A 15,083-nucleotide genomic window follows, 5' to 3' on the forward strand; every position below is an offset into this window, starting at 1 on the left:
GCGTCTCCCATCCCTCTGCTCCTCGGGCTCTGGCTTAGTCGGGGGCTGCGGGTCGGGAGTGAGGGGCACCTGCCATAGCACCCTCCACGCGGTGCCAGGCACCTGCCCCTGCCCAGGGGTGCTGAGACCAATGAAGACCCCCTCCCCTGCCCGCAGGGCCCGTGCACCCACCTGTGGGGATTTCCGTGCCTCCCCTGCCCTCCCCCAGGCGGGCGCATCGCCTGCCGCGCGGAGGAACCCAGGCGCCCGAGACTCCAGCTGAGCCCAACAGCTGCGAGTTGGGGAGAAGCACCTGCCCCCGCTACCCGCGGGGTGCAGCCATTGGGCACCAGGCTCGTCCGTCACCCGTGGCACCGGGAGATGGGGCGGAGCCTGATCCTGTATGAATCTGGAGTGAGTCCCCTGGGGGTTCACACTGGTGCCAGAGCTCCCTCCCTGCAACCGTCCAGCCAAGGGGAACTTGCTCACTGGGCTCCAGCCGCCTGGGGCCCATTGCCCACTCGGCCTCTGAGCTGGGAGCAGCCCCTGCCTTGCTCGGTGCCTCAGTTTCCCTGGGCACCCCAGTCTGTTTAGACTGGGGGGATCCCTCGGTCTCCCAGTGGGGTCCGGGCAGCGCCCAGCACATGGGGGCTGCCCATCTTGGCTCAATGGGGCCTGGGATTTCCACCCCCTCCCTGGCTTCGCACACCCCGCCGTGGAGCTGGGGGCCTGCCCCTCTCCTTCCACCCCGCCAGGCCAGGCCCCTGCAAGACCCCTTCACCCTTGAGACCCGGCCTGGCGGCGGCTGCCAGGCACAGCATCCTTCTCAGCCCCTTCCCTGCGAGGCGCAGACACCCCGGCCCAAGAAGCAGACGGGAGCCGTGCCGTGGGTTTTGCTCTCTCCTTTACTGAGTCCCCAGCACAGCGCGGGGACAGGCAGGGACCCTGCTCCGGGGCAGCGGGCAGGGCTGGGGCGCCGGGCTAGTACTTGGTGCTGAAGCCGGTGAACTCCAGGGCACGGACCTCCCGCTCGTTGGAGAAGACGGCCCGGTCGATGCGGGACATGGGGCTGCCCACGCTGCGCAGCCAGTTCCTCCTGCCGGGACAGGCCTGCGTCAGCCGGGGGGGCCGCGGCCCCGGGGCCCAGCACCCCCTGCTCCAGCCCCAGCCCCACGTGCCCTCCCAGGGCGGGAGGGATCCCGGGGGTCCGGGCGGGAGGGATCCCAGCCCCCTTTTTAACTCCTTCCAGGACCTCCAGAGGAGGGGGGGTTGCCGTGGCAACCTCCCTCACTTGTGATGAAGGGGAAAGAAGGGGGCAGAGGTTGCTATGGAAACCCCCCCCTATCATCCCCCTCAATGGGGGGAATGAGGGATGCCCCGTTGCCACAGCAACAGCCCCAATCTGGTCAGGCCCAGAGGGGAGGGGGGCTGGTTGCTATGGCAGCTGTCCCACTTTCTCTTACTCCTGGCACTGGTGGGGGGGTCCTGTTGCTATGGAAACCCCCTCCGTTGTCATCTCCCCACTGGTTGCCATGGCAGATGCCCCCCCCATCACCTCCCTGGTGGCTGGGGGCAATGGAGGACAGTGAAGGGGAGCCTCTGCCCCCCCCAGCAATTAAGCAGGCTAATTAGCATGGGGGAGGGGGCAGGAGGAGACCCAGATTTCCCTGGTGCTGATTGGCCGGCCAGGCCGCGTGGGGGACGCCCCAGTTGCAGGGCCCCATTTAAGCAGAGGGGACGAGCAGAGGCACCTGGGCTGTGTCCAGGCCATGCCCGTCTTGCTGTGTGCCTCGGTTTCCCCTTCAGACTCTCCCTGCACCGATCCTGGTCTGGAGTCTGCACAGCGCCCGCTGCCCCGGCCTCGGCCTGTGCAGCTCCCAGCACGCCCCAGCCCTGGCCTGGGGGTGGTCTGCGCAGAGCCCGGCGCCTCCCCCATCCTGCCCCGGGGCTCTGGGCACTCTCACCCCACTCACATGATCTCCACTTTGTCCTTGGGCCCTTGCACCTGCCCCGTCACCGTCCCGCGCGGCGTGTTGCGCACCCAGCCCGCCAGGCCCAGCTTCCGGCCTTGCTCCTCCGTGTACTGGGGAGACGAGAGAGGCACGGCGTCAGCAGCCTCCTGCTTCCCCAGCCCCGAGCCCACGGCCTGGGCTGCACCAGCCCAGCCCCAGGGGGACCAGATGCCCATCGCCCCTGGCACCTGGGCTCTGGCACCTGCCTGGCCTGGCTGGGACCCCCCAGCCCCCACTCCTTAACTCCCCGCTCCGCTCTGCTGCCGCTCAGGTGGGGCCCCTATGCCCGCTCCCGGCTCTGCCTGCTGGGGCAGGGCAACAGATGCCAGGGGGTGCCCCCCGACCCCTCTTACCTTCCTGAAGAAGACACCTGGGGGGAGAAGGAGATGGGTGAGTTGCAAAGGGACAGCTCAAGCCAGCCCCACTTCAGGGAACCGGGGGGGCTTCCTGCCCCGCTCCGGCCCTGGAGCACGGTCCTGTCCCCGCCGGGCAGGACGGCTGCGTGAGCGCAGCGGCCCCAAGGCAGGGCACGGGGGTGATCCGGCACCTGCTCACGCGTCACGGGACCGGGCTGCCGGCCAGACAAGCCAGAACCCAGGTGTGCGGGGTCCCAGCGTGCTGCACCAAGCGCCCCTCCCAGAGCTGGGGGAGCCCAGGACCCCCGCCCTCACCCCCCGGCCCCACCCCCAGAGCTGGGGGAGCCCAGGTGTCCTGGGGGCTACCCCACGAGACCGCCCCCCCTCCCAGAGCCGGGGGCAGACCCCAGGAGTGCAGAGCCTGGCCCCACCCCCACTAGGCTCAATCCACCCCATCCCCTTCCTGCAGCCTGGGGAGAGACCCCAGAGCAGGGGGGCTGGGAGCCCCAGACACCCCCTCCCCATACCCCTCGCCCCTCCCGGAGCGGAGAGCCCCCCTCCCCTTCCCAGAGCAGGAGACCCCTCCCCTCCGGCTGGAGCCAGCTCCCCCCACATCCCCAGCGGGGGGGACTCACCCTGCACATCCCCGTAGATCTCGTAGTCGAAAGCCCAGAGCCCGGGGGCCGCCATGGTGGGGGCGGGGGTGGGTTATCCGAGCCGCCGCAGCCACCCGTGTCCGTCCGCCTGTTACTATATCGGGCTGTGGCCGCAGTGCCCGCCCCTCCCCCACTCCTTAGGGACAGGGGGGACCCCCCGGACAGGGACCCCGGACACCTGGGGGCCCCGCAGGGAGAAGCCCCCCCTGTACCCCCCATGTCCCCTAGGTCTCTGTGGGGGTGAGAGCAGGGGGCCGGGACCCTGGACACCTGGGGGCCCCGCAGGGAGAAGCCCCCCCTGTACCCCCCATGTCCCCTAGGCCTCTGTGGGGGTGAGAGCAGGGGGCCGGGACCCTGGACACCTGGGGGCCCCGCAGGGAGAAGCCCCCCCTGTACCCCCCATGTCCCCTAGGTCTCTATGGGGGTGAGAGCAGGGGGCCGGGACCCTGGACACCTGGGGGCCCCGCAGGGAGAAGCCCCCCCTGTACCCCCCATGTCCCCTAGGTCTCTATGGGGGTGAGAGCAGGCGGCCGGGACCCTGGACACCTGGGGGCCCCGCAGGGAGAAGCCCCCCCTGTACCCCCCATGTCCCCTAGGCCTCTGTGGGGGTGAGAGCAGGGGGCCGGGAGCCCGGACACCTGGGGGCCCCGCAGGGAGAAGCCCCCCCTGTACCCCCCATGTCCCCTAGGCCTCTGTGGGGGTGAGAGCAGGGGGCCGGGAGCCCGGACACCTGGGTCCTCCCCAGCTCTGGGAGGGGGTGTTGTGGGGGGGGGCCAGAAGGGGTGTGGGGGAGGGCTGCAGCTGAATCTGGGGTGGGGGGAGTGAGAGAGGGAGGACCTGGGGAGGGGTCAGGGCAGTGGGTGGGGCCTGGGGTTGGGGGTGTGGCTAGGGTGGAACCCCGCCCCCCACGTGGGCTCCCTGGGCATGGAGGCAGCACGTGCTGTGGGTGGGGTGGGGTCCCCAGGGTGCTGGGGGCAGCAGGGTTGAGGCCCTTGGTGGCAGGATGGGACGGAGCGGGGTGGGGGGTCTTAGGGGTCACAGTGCGGGGTGGGATGGGGCTGTGGGGGGCTGGACTGGGGTCTTAGGGGTCACATGGGTGGAGCAGCCAGAGGTGGAGGCCTGGCACCCCAGGCGCCTGGGTGCTATCGTAGCCTGGGGTCCGGGGGCTCCCGGGTGGGAGGCTGCCACCCCGTGCCCGCTCGCATCTCCCCCTCCTTTGGCAGGTCGTGGAGCAGCTCCTGGTACGGCTGGGCCCCGACCAGGCGGGAGGCTGGCTGGCGCTGTGCACTGAGGCCCGGGACACAGCCCTGGGCAGGAGCCAGCTCCAGTGCGTGACCAGTGGTGAGCGCATCTTGGGCTGGGGGGGGAGGGCTTTGGGGTCCCTGCTGGGCCAGGCTTGGGGTCACGGTGCCCCCTGGCTGTCTCCTACAGTTGCCGCCCAAGGTCCCTTTGGTGCCCGGAGCCTTGGCGAGCAAGTCTGGAGAGGTAAATGCCCCCCTGGGACCCGCCTCCTCTCCTCTCCTGCCCGCGCACGCAGCCCAGGCCACGCCAGCCCTGGCGCCCAGAACCAGCCCAGGTGCGCGGGCTCCCACCCCCGCACTAAACCCTGAGATCCCACTCCCATCTCGGAGCTGGAGAGATCCCAGGGGTCCGGGCTCTCACCCCCCAGTCCCTTTCCAAAGCTGGAGACAACCCGGGGGTCCGGGCTCCCAGCTCCCCTTACATTAACCCACTGTCCCCTGCTCCCCTCCGGTGTGGGGAAGAGAAGCCAGGGGTCCCGGCTGCCACTCCATCCTGGGGTTGGCAGTCCCAGGCGTGGGTGACCAGTGTGTCCCCTTGCACAGACGCGGGCGGGCGGCTGGCCGAGCTCCCTGTGCAGTGGATCAGCCCACGGGACGCCCGTGCGTGCTGCCACGAGCTGCTGGCTCCCGACGCGCTCCGGCTGGCCTTCCAGGTGCGTGGTCCTGCCCCCGGGCTGCCTCCAGCCAAGCATCCCAGGGGGAGCGGGTCCGAGATGAGGCTGCGCCAGGTTCTGTTCAAAACCCCCAGCCCGAGACTGGGGCACTGGGCATCATAGAGACCCCCTAGGCTGGGATTGGGGGCGCTGGGGGCTGTACAGACCCCTCAGGGTCCCCTGTCCCACTGGGCATTGCTCCACCCTCCCCTCAACCCCTTTCAAGCTGACAAAGGACAAACAGGACGCACGTGAACGGGGACAGGGGTGGCCATTTGGGAGCCCTCCCGCTACCCGCTGCTCCCAGGCGTGGGGTCCCAGCACGTGGCTGTGCCGCTAAGTAGGCCAGCAATGCAGGCGCCTAAATATAGCTGGGGCGGCCTGGTTTCTGGGGCGCTTAGCCCCACGGGCCTCGGCCAGACTGGGGCCATGTGGCTTGGTGGCAAGGCCCCTGCGCCAGGCAGGAGGCTGAGGGGGGGCCCACCAGCTTGGTCCTGCCCCCCAGCCTTGCCATGGCTGTGACCCTGTTTGGGGCCTGTAGCCAAAGCCCCTCCATGCTGCTCTTGCAGGTGGAGGAGGAGCCTGGGGAGCTACGAGCCGCCTGCCAGGCCCTGCAAAGCTTCATCCACCGGGTCAGCCTCCTGCGTCCCAAGGTAATACCCCCTGGTCCCAGCCTGGGAGGTCCGTACAGCACCTGGTACCCCCCAGTCCCGGCCTGGGGGGTCTGCACGGTGCCTGGCACCCCGTGATCCCAGCCTAGGGGGTCCAGCTAGCGCCTAGCTGCCTGTGCTGACCTCTGCCCCCCACCCCGCTTCTCTCTGCAGATGAGGTTTCACTACTGCGTGAACGTGCAAGGCGCCATCTCTGCCCAGACCTACTGGTGAGCAAGTGGCAGTGCCCGGGACATGGGGGGCAGAAGGTGACCAGGCCTCGGGTCACTGGGACAGGCCTGGGGTGGGTGCCCTCACCTGGCTACGCAGACCCCTGCTGCCCTCCTCATCCTCTGTGCCTGGGCGGATGCCACACACAGCACATGGGAACTTCATGCACACACATGCGTGACCCCCCCAGTAGGCTGGTGACCCCTGTGTGGCTCTCACCTGTTTACCTGTGTATCCCAGGTCCAGGCCTAGGGGCACCGGGAGGGTGTCGGGCGGGTAGCACAGTGCTCCCATGCAGGGGGCATGATGGTTTGCAGCGCTTGTACCATGTTGACACGTGTCCTGCCCTGCAGCGAGCCATCACAAGCTGGCGTGTGTGTCCTGAACGGGACTGAGCTCGTGGCTGACTGGAGGCATTATATACAGTAATGGGGGGGGCCGGGCACTGGCCGGGCAGGGGACCTGAGGGCACCTGGTGCTCCCTGAGGGGGCAGGAAGAGCAGAGCTCCCTGCAGCAGGGTGGAGGGATCAGAACGGGCCCCTCTGACCTTGGGGTGTCCGGGACGGCGGGTGCTGGCGGGGGCGGGTGTCTGCAGGCTGGTGCCTGGCTCCGAGCTCTGCCAACCAGCGCAGAGCAGGGAGGGGCGGCTCCAGCTGCTCCTTGCTTTGCCGGCTTCTTCCTGGAAAAGTACAGAGTGCCGGGATCAGTAACTAATGGGCAAGACTGGGACCCTTTTATACCAGGCATTATATGAACCCCCAGGCCAGGATTGGGGGGTGCCAGGTGCTGTACAGACCCTCTGGACCAGGATTGGGGCTGGGCCAAGCACTGTATGGACCCCCCGGGGCCAAGATCAGGGGGTGTGGGGTACTGGACAAGCCCTCCAGGCCGGGATCAAGGCAATGTGGGCAGGACGGCGGGTACAGGAACAGCCCCAAGTCCCTGGCAGATGCAGGAGAGCCAAGCGCAGCGGCTGCTCCAAGCTGCAGTGCCCGCGGGGCCAGAGCAACTTCCCTGGAAAAATATGGGGTGCGCGGCCAAGCTGAGCCTGGCACAGCCCCGGGGGCCTCAGTGCCCGCCCAGCCACCCCCGAGCCTCCAACAGGAGGCAGTTCATGCACCTGCGCGTGTGCATGGCTTTTTCCATGGGCTGTCACCTCCAGATGCTCCAAGGTGCCCTGTTGGGGTGGGGGGCATCCACCTCTTCTCACTTGTGTGTGCATGTAGGTATCTGTGTGCACACGTGTGTGTGTGTGGTGTGTATGTGTGTGTGTTGAGGGGGCGAGGGCCTGTGTGCATGTGCACACGTGTGTGTCTGATTCTGTGGGCACATGAGTGCCTGGGCAGTGCCTGGCACGATGGCGAGCCCTGATTTCACCAGGGGGCTGTACAGCCCCTGGCACCCCCTGATCCAGGCCTGGGGGGTCTCTACAGCACCCAGTGCCCCCCTGACTCCAGCCTATGGGGTCTGGGCACTGCCTGGTTCCCCCCAATCCCAGCCTGGGGGGGTCTAGGCAGACACTGCACCCTGATGCGGGCCGTGTCCCTGTGTTGTCTCCCGCTGCACGCAGGCCAGGGCCCCCCGGTACCCCTGTGCCCTGCAGGAAGCTGCACCCGGTGCTGGGCCGTGCTACCCGCCTGCTGCTCCCTGCTGCGGTGGCTGAGGCCGGCATCAGCGGGGAGCTGAGCCTTGTGCCAGCCGCTGCCTTGTGCCCCTGCCTGCGGCCGCTGCCCAACCAGCCCGCCCAGCTCAACACCGTCTCTATATCCTTTGGTGCTCCACCGCAAGGGGCAGACACCACGGTCCCGCTCCCCCCTGAGAGGCAGGTGGCAGGGACCCAGTAACACAGCCCAGGGGTCCCTAGCTCCAGCCCTGGCCCCAGGCTGATGGCTACAAGACACCCTCCGTGGCATCTACCCCCGGATAAGCGCCTGTCTGTGCTCTGGGTCCTGCTGTGACTGCCCCAATTGCAGGGGGCCTGGGGGGCAGCTGCACCCATGGGCCTCCAGCCTGGTGGCGACCTGGTTCCTTAGCAGGCGGCACGTATTTTGCTACGACCCAGCTGGGCTGCCCCTGCCGGCCACGTTCCTCAGAGACCCGGCGCACCTGGCAGACTGGGAGAGACATGGCTACGTGGCCACACCAGATCCAGGGCCAGACCCCAAAGAAGGTGCCGTGGCAGGGGGGCAGGGGGGTGCACAGGGCACCCCATGGCGATGTGGGGGGACGGGGGCTCTGACTGGGACCTACCCAGACTCCAGCAGGGACTGGGACCTCTCCAGGGTGAGATCAGAGCCCAGGCAGGTGGGGATGGGCCAGGTTCCCCCCCCCCCCCCGCCCTCAACCCTTAAGAGCCTGCCTGGTGCCCAGCCGGGTCACGGGACGAATCTGGGAGACCAGGGCCTCGTGCTTGGGGAGGTGGAGTGGGAAACGGCTGCTCCGGGGTCACTCCACATCTCCGCTAGGCCTCGCCAGGCCAGACGCCGGCTACCTGCTGCATCGGGGCGGCGGGGATGCTGCGGAGCCGGGTGCGCAGCCCCAGACCCTGCTGCTCTTCCTGCTGCTGCGCTACGCAGACCCCTTCCAGGACCCGCCGGTCTGCGATGCCCGTGAGTACCCCCGACTTCCCGCGAGTACTCCCCGCAGACCGCCCTGCGATGCCTGCGAGTACCCCCCCATCCCTGAGCCCCCACAGCCCCATCCCTCCCGCAACGTCTGTGAGTACCTGCGTGACCCCTGCACATACCTGCCCCTGACTGGCCTGGCCTGTGCGCAGATACCTGTTGCCTCCCAGCAGGCCGACCTGGCCACCTGGTGTCCCCAATTAGCTGAGGGTCGTTAATTGTGACACCCCCCGCCCCCCCAGTCCCTCTATCCTGCTCTAAGGAGGCTGCATAGACCCCAGCTATCTGCCCCCCTATGAGACGGGGGCTGTCTGTGCTGCAGAGACCCCAGTGGCCCCCAAGCCGGGGTCCTGACCCCCATCATCTCGGCCCCCCCCCGTTAACCCCTCACTGCCTGAACCCCATGTTTCTCCCCCACCACGCTGTGCCCAGGGACCCAGCAGGTGCTCGTGTCCCACGTGGAGCAGATCCTGGGGTGCAGCGCAGGGGCAGTGAGGGAGGCCGTGCAGGGGGTCGTGGATGCCGCGCTGGAGGAGGATGCCCACAGGCAGAGGGTGAGTGCTGGGGGGTCATAGCACACATGGGGCTCGGTCTGGGGGGAGGGGCTGGGCCTCTCTGCACCCCCCAGGACCCTGGGAAGGTGTGGGGGGCTGCTTTGTTGGTGCAGGACCAGCAGGGGGTGCTCTACCCCCAGTATCCCCCCCACTCCCTTGGGGCTGTATGCTGGACTGGGCAGCAGGGGTGCTCTTCTCCACCCCTCCCTGGACGCCCCAGCCTGGGGTTCCCTTCTGGACACAGTGCTGGGTGGGGGTACAGGCTCTCAGTAATGCCCCAGCCTGTAGTAAAGCCCCCCCCGACTCCCGGTGCTCCCCAGAGCCAACGCCGGCTGTGCCAGGCCCTGCCTGTGGTCTTGGAGGCCGTGTCCAGCGTGGTGAGCAGCAGCACCAGCGCCCGCTTCCGGAGGGCTTGTCTGCAGAGCTGGCAGGTAGCTGGGCTCCTGGGTCCCCTTCTTCTTAGGGACGGGCTTGTGCCTCAGTTCCCCCACCTCCCGCCTCCCTGGGCTAGAGCCTCTCAGGCTTTAGGCTGTGGCAGCCTGGGGATGGGGGTGCTGGGGGGGACGGACAAGGGGAATCCCATCCCCCACTCCGGTGATGGGGTGTCTTTCACTTGCAGGTCTCAGATACCCCGGAGCTGGTGGTGGCGCTGAGCGGGGCCCTGACGGGCGTCACACGGAGGCGGCGCCTGCCCCGCAGCTCCTGCACTGACCCAGGGGTATGTGGACCCCTGTCCGTCCGTCCGTCCGCTCCTCCATCTGTGCTCCATCTACGCCCCCATCTGCCCGTCCGTCTGCTCCCATCTGTCTATCTGTCCGTCTGCCTCCCCATCTACCCCCTGCATCTCGTCGGTCTGCCTCCCATCTGCCCCCTGTATGTCTGGCCACCTGCTGCCCCATCTACTCCTCCCATCTAACCCCCATCTGGCTGCCACCCCCCATCTGCCCAGCATGGGGTGAGAGGCACCGGTAGCCCCCATACTAACAAGGTGCCCCCCACAGCCCCCATGGGCTGGGTCCCCCCCAGGGCAGCCACCCTTACCAGAGGAAGCATCCAGGGACATTGGGACCCCCAGATCTGAGCCAGGTAAGGATGACTGGGGAGGGTGCTGCATCCCCATGGACCCCCCACCCCCTCTCTTTGCCCCTCCCACAGCTGGCAAGTGTTTGGCGTGGAGTCTCGTTGTCCAAGGGCCTAGGCCTGCCCTCCCTCCCCCCCATGGGGTAGATTGAGAGGGGTCTCGGCCCCTTGCACCCCAGTCCTTGGGGGTGACTGAGCGTCCCCTGGAGTTGGGGGCGGGCGGGGGGAGGAGGTCACTGCTGCCCTCTATCCCCAACCTTTGCCCTTGCCCTTGCAGCGGGAGAAGCTGCAGGGGCAGGACCAGAGCCCAAGCAGAGCAGGAGGGCAAGCGGGACTCCGGAGCAGGGCCAAAGCAGGGACGGAGCTGGGAGCAGCCAGGATCTGAGTCAGGTGAGGTGGGCTGGGCTGGGCTGGGGGACTTGGATCACACCTGGCGCACATGTATGTACCCACAAACGTGCAGGTGGGCGGGCGGTGGGGTCAATCACATCCCATGCAGCGCACCGGTATGTACGTACACGTGTGCAGCTCTGCATACGCACGGCCCCCGCGGCACTCGTCCGCAAACCCCCAGACACGCACACACAGCCAGACATGTCCACATGCACAGGCACGCTCACAAACACATGGGGCAGCGCAGACACGCGTGCACACGCAGCACGCAAGCACATGCACGCGTAAATGTCTACTTGGCGCTGCCACGGACACCTGCCTGCTTTCCCCGTGCCGGGGGGAGGACACAGGTGCAGGACGGCTGGGGTCCCTCCAGCCCGGGGGGGGGGGCTGGGGGTGCAGCAAGGGGCACTGGGAGCCCGGACACCCGGGGTCTGCCCCAGGTGGGGGCAGAGGCCATGCCCAAGCCCCCCCTTCCCCCAGTCAACGCTCCTCTGCTCCCCCCAGGCCGACGAGCTGTGGCTGCAGGAGACGCGGAGCCTGTCCGAGTGGGCGTCCTAACGCGCCCCGACTCCCCCAGCCCTGCCCCTGCCCCTGCCCCCGCCCCCGCGCGCCCAATAAAGAGCATTGCCCGCGGGCTGTCAGCGGCATCACTGCTGGGGTGCAGGGCAGGAGCGGGCGGGACCCCCCAGCCTCCTCCCCCGCAGGGGCCGGCGGCTGGGCTGGGGCGGCAGAGGAGAGCGCGAGGGGGCGGCGTGGGGGCTGGCGATGGGGTCGGGGCAGCGGCAGGCGGCGGAGGCGTGGGGGTGCGCGGCGGGGGGCCCTGGAGGCGGCAGGGGCTGGGTGCAGCCCTGCAGCTGGGGTGCCCTAGGCTTGGGGGCGGGGTTGTGGGGGCCCCTGGAACTACATGGGGGCCCCGGGCTGGGGGGCCAGTCCCAGAGGTTACCTGTGTGGGGGCCCTGGGTTTGGGGGGCTAGTCTGTGGGAGCATCCCAGTTTTGGGGGCTGGGCTGGATCTGGGGGGTCCCGACTACGCGAGCTCGCCGCGTTTGGGGATGTCGCGGATTTGGGGGCCGGGGCCCCGAACCCGGGGAGCTCCGGGCGCGCGAGCGGAAAACCACGTGTCGCCCCGCCCCGTCCCGTCCCGTCCCGCCCTGCCCTCCCTTCTGCTTCCGGCCCCGCTTCCGGCGCCGGCCCCGCCCGCGGGACGTCACGGGGGGGCGGGGCGATGCCGGGGCCGGGGCCGGGCGGGCGCGGGGCCGGGGCCGGCGGTTCGGGTCCCGGGGCCGGGCCGGGCTGGGGCCCCTGCGCCGCCGCGCTGCTGGGCTGCCTCGGCCTGGCCTGCTGCTACGTGGGCAGCCTCTACGTGTGGCGCAGCCCGCTGCCCAGGTGAGCCCCCGACCCCCCCGGCCCGGCCCCCACGTGCGGGCGGCCCCCGCCCGCTGTCACTAACCCGGCCCCCCACTGGGCCAGGGGACCCCCCCCACACCCCCCAGCCAGGACTGGCTGGTGCCAGGGCACCCCCCCCGCAGCCCTGGGGGGCACTGGGTCGGGACCGCCGGGGTTCCCTTCAGCCCGGGGGGCAGTGGGGCGGGGGGGGCGCGTGGCCTAGAGCCCGGGCGTCCGTGCTTGCAGGGACCACCCGGCCGTGATCAAGCGTCGCTTCACCAGCGTGCTGGTGGTCTCGGGGCTGTCCCCGCTCTTCGTCTGGCTCTGGAAGGAGCTGGCGGGCGTGAAGGTAGGAGCCTGCCGGCGGGGTGGGCCGGGCCGGGCGCGGGGCTGGGGCGTCGGAGCCGCTGACCCATGCCTGCCCCCTCTTCCGCTCAGCCAGACGTCCCCCTGCTCGCCCTGCTGGGGCTCCGGCTGGAGGGCATCGTGCCGGCCACCGTCCTGCCCCTGCTGCTCACCATGGTACGCGCGGGGCTGGGGCATCTGCTGCCCCTGGCTCCCGTGGGGGGCGGGGGCCGGGTTTGGGGGCCGCGGGGGGTGCGTGACAGTGCCCCCTGCTCTCGGCCAGGTCCTGTTCCTCGGACCCCTCACCCAGCTCTTGATGGACGGCCCCTGGGACTGGCTGGCCGGGGTCAAGGTGGTGCTAGGTAAGGCCAGGGGAGGGCAGGGCCGAGGGGGTGGCAGAGTGGGGGGCAGAGGGAGACCCCAGGAGGGAGGCTGGCAGCCGGCGGGGGAGTCTGGGATGGCAGCGCCTGCCCCTGCCACGTTCCTGGGGCACGGGGGGTTTCCAGGGCCCCCTGGCAGGGTGGGCTGACCCGTGCCCCCCACCCCCGGCAGGGCTGGCTGACCCGTGCCCGTGTCCCCGGCAGGGCCGCGGTGCTGGGCGCGGCGCGCGGGCGACGTGCGCTGGCTGCGCAACCAGGTGGTGGCGCCGCTGACGGAGGAGCTGGTCTTCCGCGCCTGCATGCTGCCCGTGCTGCTGCCCTGCGCCGGCCCCGGCCCCGCCGTGCTCGCCTGCCCCCTCTTCTTCGGCGTCGGTGAGTCCCCCCGCCCGGACGCCCGGGGTCCCTGCCCCAGCCCCTGGGGGCACACTGGGTCTGGAGCCCCTTTCCCTGGCCCGTCCGCCTGCCCGTCCATCCAGCCACGTGGTGCTTTCCCTCTGCTCCTCCGTCCGTCTGTCTGTCCGGTGGCCCTGAGGCCTGCCCTGGCCTGTCTGTCTGTGTCCAGCCACCCTGGCCCCTTGTCTGTGTGTCCAGCCACTTCATCCCTGCCTCCGTCCAGGTGACTTGACTGCCACACGGTCCCTGTCCTGCCTGTCCATCTGTCCAGCCGCCCTGGCCTCTGTCTCAGCCTGTCCATCTGTCTGTCCATCTGTCCACCACCTTGGTCTCTGTCTCTGCTTTGTCCGGCTGTCCCAGTCCCTGTCCCATCCCTTCTGTCTGCCGGTCTGTCCAGCTGCCCTAGCCCCTCTACCCTGGTCCCTGCTCCGTCTGTCCTGTCACGCTGGCTCCTACCCTGGCATGCCTGTCCAGCCGCCTCTGCTTGGCTTGTCTGTCCGTACAACCAACCGCCACCAATGCCCCCAGACACTCGAGGTCTGGCGTGGCCCGTCTTGGCGGGGGAGGGTGGAGCATGGGGATCCCCCAGACCCTGCCAGCAGCCCCCAGGGCAGCTGGGAGGTGGGGGTGGGGGAGCCCATGCCGGCGGGGGGCAGCTGACGGCCTCTCCTGCCCCCAGCTCACTTTCACCACGTCATCGAGCAGCTGCGCTTCCGCCAGGGCAGCGTGGGCAGCATCTTTCTCTCAGCAGGTAGGACCTGGCGTCAGCACGGGGGAGAGGTCGGGTCTCTGAGGCCCCCCCCGGCTCTGGGGGCCTGGGGTTCTGGGCAGTCAGGGGCTTTGGGGGGATGCCCAGAGCCCCTGGCATGGGGTGGGGGTTGGTGGAGGGCTCTAGCAGGTGCTGTCTCCTGCCCGCAGCGTTCCAGTTCTCCTACACAGCCGTCTTCGGGGCCTACACGGCCTTCATCTTCCTCCGCACAGGTGGGTGCCCGCTGGGGACCTGGCGTGGAGCTGCCCTCGGAGCCGAGCGCAGCTGGACTCCTGGGTTCTTTCCCAACTCCCTGCCCCTCCGCCGGGCTCCCACCCCCTTGGGCAGCCCTGCAACCACTCCCTCCCGCCGTTCCCGGACACCCGGGTTCTCCCCCAGCTCCCTGCCCCTCAAACGGGTGCCACCCCCACCCCGCTGGAGCCACGGACTGCTCCTGATCCCGGACACCTGGGTTCTCTCCCAGGTCCCTGCTGTCCGGGTGGTGGGGGGCTGTGGGACAGCTGGGGTGATCCCGCCCCCCACCCCCTGACCTGCCTCCCCTTCCTTCCTCTCCGCAGGGCACCTGGTGGGACCAGTGCTGTGTCACTCCTTCTGCAACTCCATGGGCTTCCCGGCCCTGGGCGCGGCCCTGGAGCACCCGCAGCGCCTCCTGCTGGCCGCCTGCTACCTGCTGGGTGTGGCCCTGTTCCTGCTGCTGCTCCACCCCCTCACCAACCCCGCCTTTTTTGGCCACGCCCCCGTGTGCGCTCTGGCCGCCCCCAGCGTCTCCGTGTGCTCCTGACACCTGGGTCCCCGGCCCCCCTGCTGCCCCCCGGACCTGCACAGTGTTTTTATAGTGCCCCGCTCTCGGGGGCTGAGAGAGAGTCTATATTTTTACGATTAAAGGACTTTATGCTGCTGGATCTGTCCAGGCTCCCGTTGGTGAGGGGCTAGGCACTGGGTCCCCCCCCGGCCTAGGCTGGGCGGATGCTTGCCCGGTGGAGACGAAGCCCTGGCTCCCAGGCTCGGGGCCTCCAAAGCTCCCTGCTCCAGCTATGGGTTCGGCCCCCCCACCAATTGTGCAGAGCCCGCCTTTCATGGCAGCTGTTTTCTGCCCTCCATGTCCCAGCTTGGGGGCGGGGGTGTCTGCTGGAGACCCAGGGACGAGGAGCCAGAGCTGTACTCGAAGCCAGGAGGCTGCTGAGTTGGGAGAAGCCGGCTCGGCCCAGCCAGGTCCAACCCCATGGCATCACCGGCTGGAGGACAGGAGCCGGCTGGAGCCCCAGGGCAGGCTCCAGCCCCAGGGAGCAGCTGCTGCAGCTCATCCCAGAGGAGGGCA

At 69.4% G+C, this 15,083-nt stretch overlaps 3 protein-coding genes across 6 annotated transcripts; 2 read left to right on the forward strand and 1 right to left on the reverse strand.

The window, feature by feature from the left end:
• Nucleotides 1–866: 866 nt before the first annotated feature.
• Nucleotides 867–3,782, reverse strand: LOC102558855 (acylphosphatase-2). Of its 2 annotated transcripts, XM_019491008.2 has the most exons (4): nucleotides 2,983–3,782; nucleotides 2,345–2,361; nucleotides 1,953–2,062; nucleotides 867–1,075 (listed from the first exon to the last, which is right to left on the reverse strand). In XM_019491008.2, the coding sequence occupies exons 1-4, from the start codon at nucleotides 3,035–3,037 to the stop codon at nucleotides 961–963; spliced, it is 297 nt and encodes a 98-aa protein (XP_019346553.1). In that variant the 5' UTR covers nucleotides 3,038–3,782; the 3' UTR covers nucleotides 867–960. The 2 variants fall into 2 exon arrangements, with proteins under 2 accessions (XP_019346553.1, XP_059574548.1); XM_059718565.1 differs by lacking the exon at nucleotides 2,345–2,361.
• TOP6BL (TOP6B like initiator of meiotic double strand breaks) lies at nucleotides 2,058–11,329 on the forward strand. Of its 3 annotated transcripts, none has more exons than XM_059718482.1 (16): nucleotides 2,058–2,381; nucleotides 4,227–4,344; nucleotides 4,435–4,488; nucleotides 4,848–4,957; nucleotides 5,527–5,610; nucleotides 5,782–5,837; nucleotides 6,192–6,263; nucleotides 7,410–7,602; nucleotides 7,883–8,009; nucleotides 8,305–8,448; nucleotides 8,896–9,017; nucleotides 9,338–9,448; nucleotides 9,637–9,735; nucleotides 10,019–10,103; nucleotides 10,375–10,487; nucleotides 10,998–11,328. In XM_059718482.1, the coding sequence occupies exons 1-16, from the start codon at nucleotides 2,274–2,276 to the stop codon at nucleotides 11,049–11,051; spliced, it is 1,650 nt and encodes a 549-aa protein (XP_059574465.1). In that variant the 5' UTR covers nucleotides 2,058–2,273; the 3' UTR covers nucleotides 11,052–11,328. The 3 variants fall into 3 exon arrangements, with proteins under 3 accessions (XP_059574465.1, XP_059574466.1, XP_059574467.1); XM_059718484.1 differs by lacking the exon at nucleotides 2,058–2,381 and adding an exon at nucleotides 3,889–3,945 and having other exon boundaries at nucleotides 10,998–11,326; XM_059718483.1 differs by lacking the exon at nucleotides 4,435–4,488 and having other exon boundaries at nucleotides 10,998–11,329.
• A 388-nt stretch (nucleotides 11,330–11,717) lies between these two features.
• RCE1 (Ras converting CAAX endopeptidase 1) lies at nucleotides 11,718–14,665 on the forward strand. Its single transcript, XM_019489902.2, has 8 exons — nucleotides 11,718–11,878; nucleotides 12,125–12,227; nucleotides 12,317–12,400; nucleotides 12,507–12,585; nucleotides 12,808–12,975; nucleotides 13,676–13,747; nucleotides 13,915–13,977; nucleotides 14,323–14,665. Exons 1-8 carry the CDS (start codon nucleotides 11,718–11,720, stop codon nucleotides 14,544–14,546), a joined length of 954 nt encoding a protein of 317 aa, XP_019345447.2. The 3' UTR covers nucleotides 14,547–14,665.
• Nucleotides 14,666–15,083: the final 418 nt, after the last annotated feature.

Source organism: Alligator mississippiensis, chromosome 15 (assembly GCF_030867095.1).
Source record: "Alligator mississippiensis isolate rAllMis1 chromosome 15, rAllMis1, whole genome shotgun sequence".
Taxonomy (NCBI): Eukaryota; Metazoa; Chordata; order Crocodylia; family Alligatoridae; genus Alligator; species Alligator mississippiensis.

What these genes read in the sequence shown, in the direction of transcription:
- LOC102558855 (XM_059718565.1), bottom strand. Translation starts at nt 3,222, where the DNA reads ATGGGGGGTACAGGGGGGGCTTCTCCCTGCGGGGCCCCCAGGTGTCCG. An exon ending in GATCTACGGGGATGTGCAGG is followed by an intron (nt 2,063 to 2,982) that starts GTGAGTCCCCCC and finishes TCGTCTCCCCAG; the next exon opens with TACACGGAGGAGCAAGGCCG. An exon ending in AAGGACAAAGTGGAGATCAT is followed by an intron (nt 1,076 to 1,952) that starts GTGAGTGGGGTG and finishes CTGTCCCGGCAG; the next exon opens with GAGGAACTGGCTGCGCAGCG.
- TOP6BL (XM_059718482.1), top strand. Translation starts at nt 2,274, where the DNA reads ATGCCCGCTCCCGGCTCTGCCTGCTGGGGCAGGGCAACAGATGCCAGG. An exon ending in GACTGGAGGCATTATATACA is followed by an intron (nt 6,264 to 7,409) that starts GTAATGGGGGGG and finishes CGCTGCACGCAG; the next exon opens with GCCAGGGCCCCCCGGTACCC. An exon ending in GCAGCCAGGATCTGAGTCAG is followed by an intron (nt 10,488 to 10,997) that starts GTGAGGTGGGCT and finishes TGCTCCCCCCAG; the next exon opens with GCCGACGAGCTGTGGCTGCA.
- RCE1 (XM_019489902.2), top strand. Translation starts at nt 11,718, where the DNA reads ATGCCGGGGCCGGGGCCGGGCGGGCGCGGGGCCGGGGCCGGCGGTTCG. An exon ending in AGGAGCTGGCGGGCGTGAAG is followed by an intron (nt 12,228 to 12,316) that starts GTAGGAGCCTGC and finishes TCTTCCGCTCAG; the next exon opens with CCAGACGTCCCCCTGCTCGC. An exon ending in CTTCATCTTCCTCCGCACAG is followed by an intron (nt 13,978 to 14,322) that starts GTGGGTGCCCGC and finishes TCCTCTCCGCAG; the next exon opens with GGCACCTGGTGGGACCAGTG.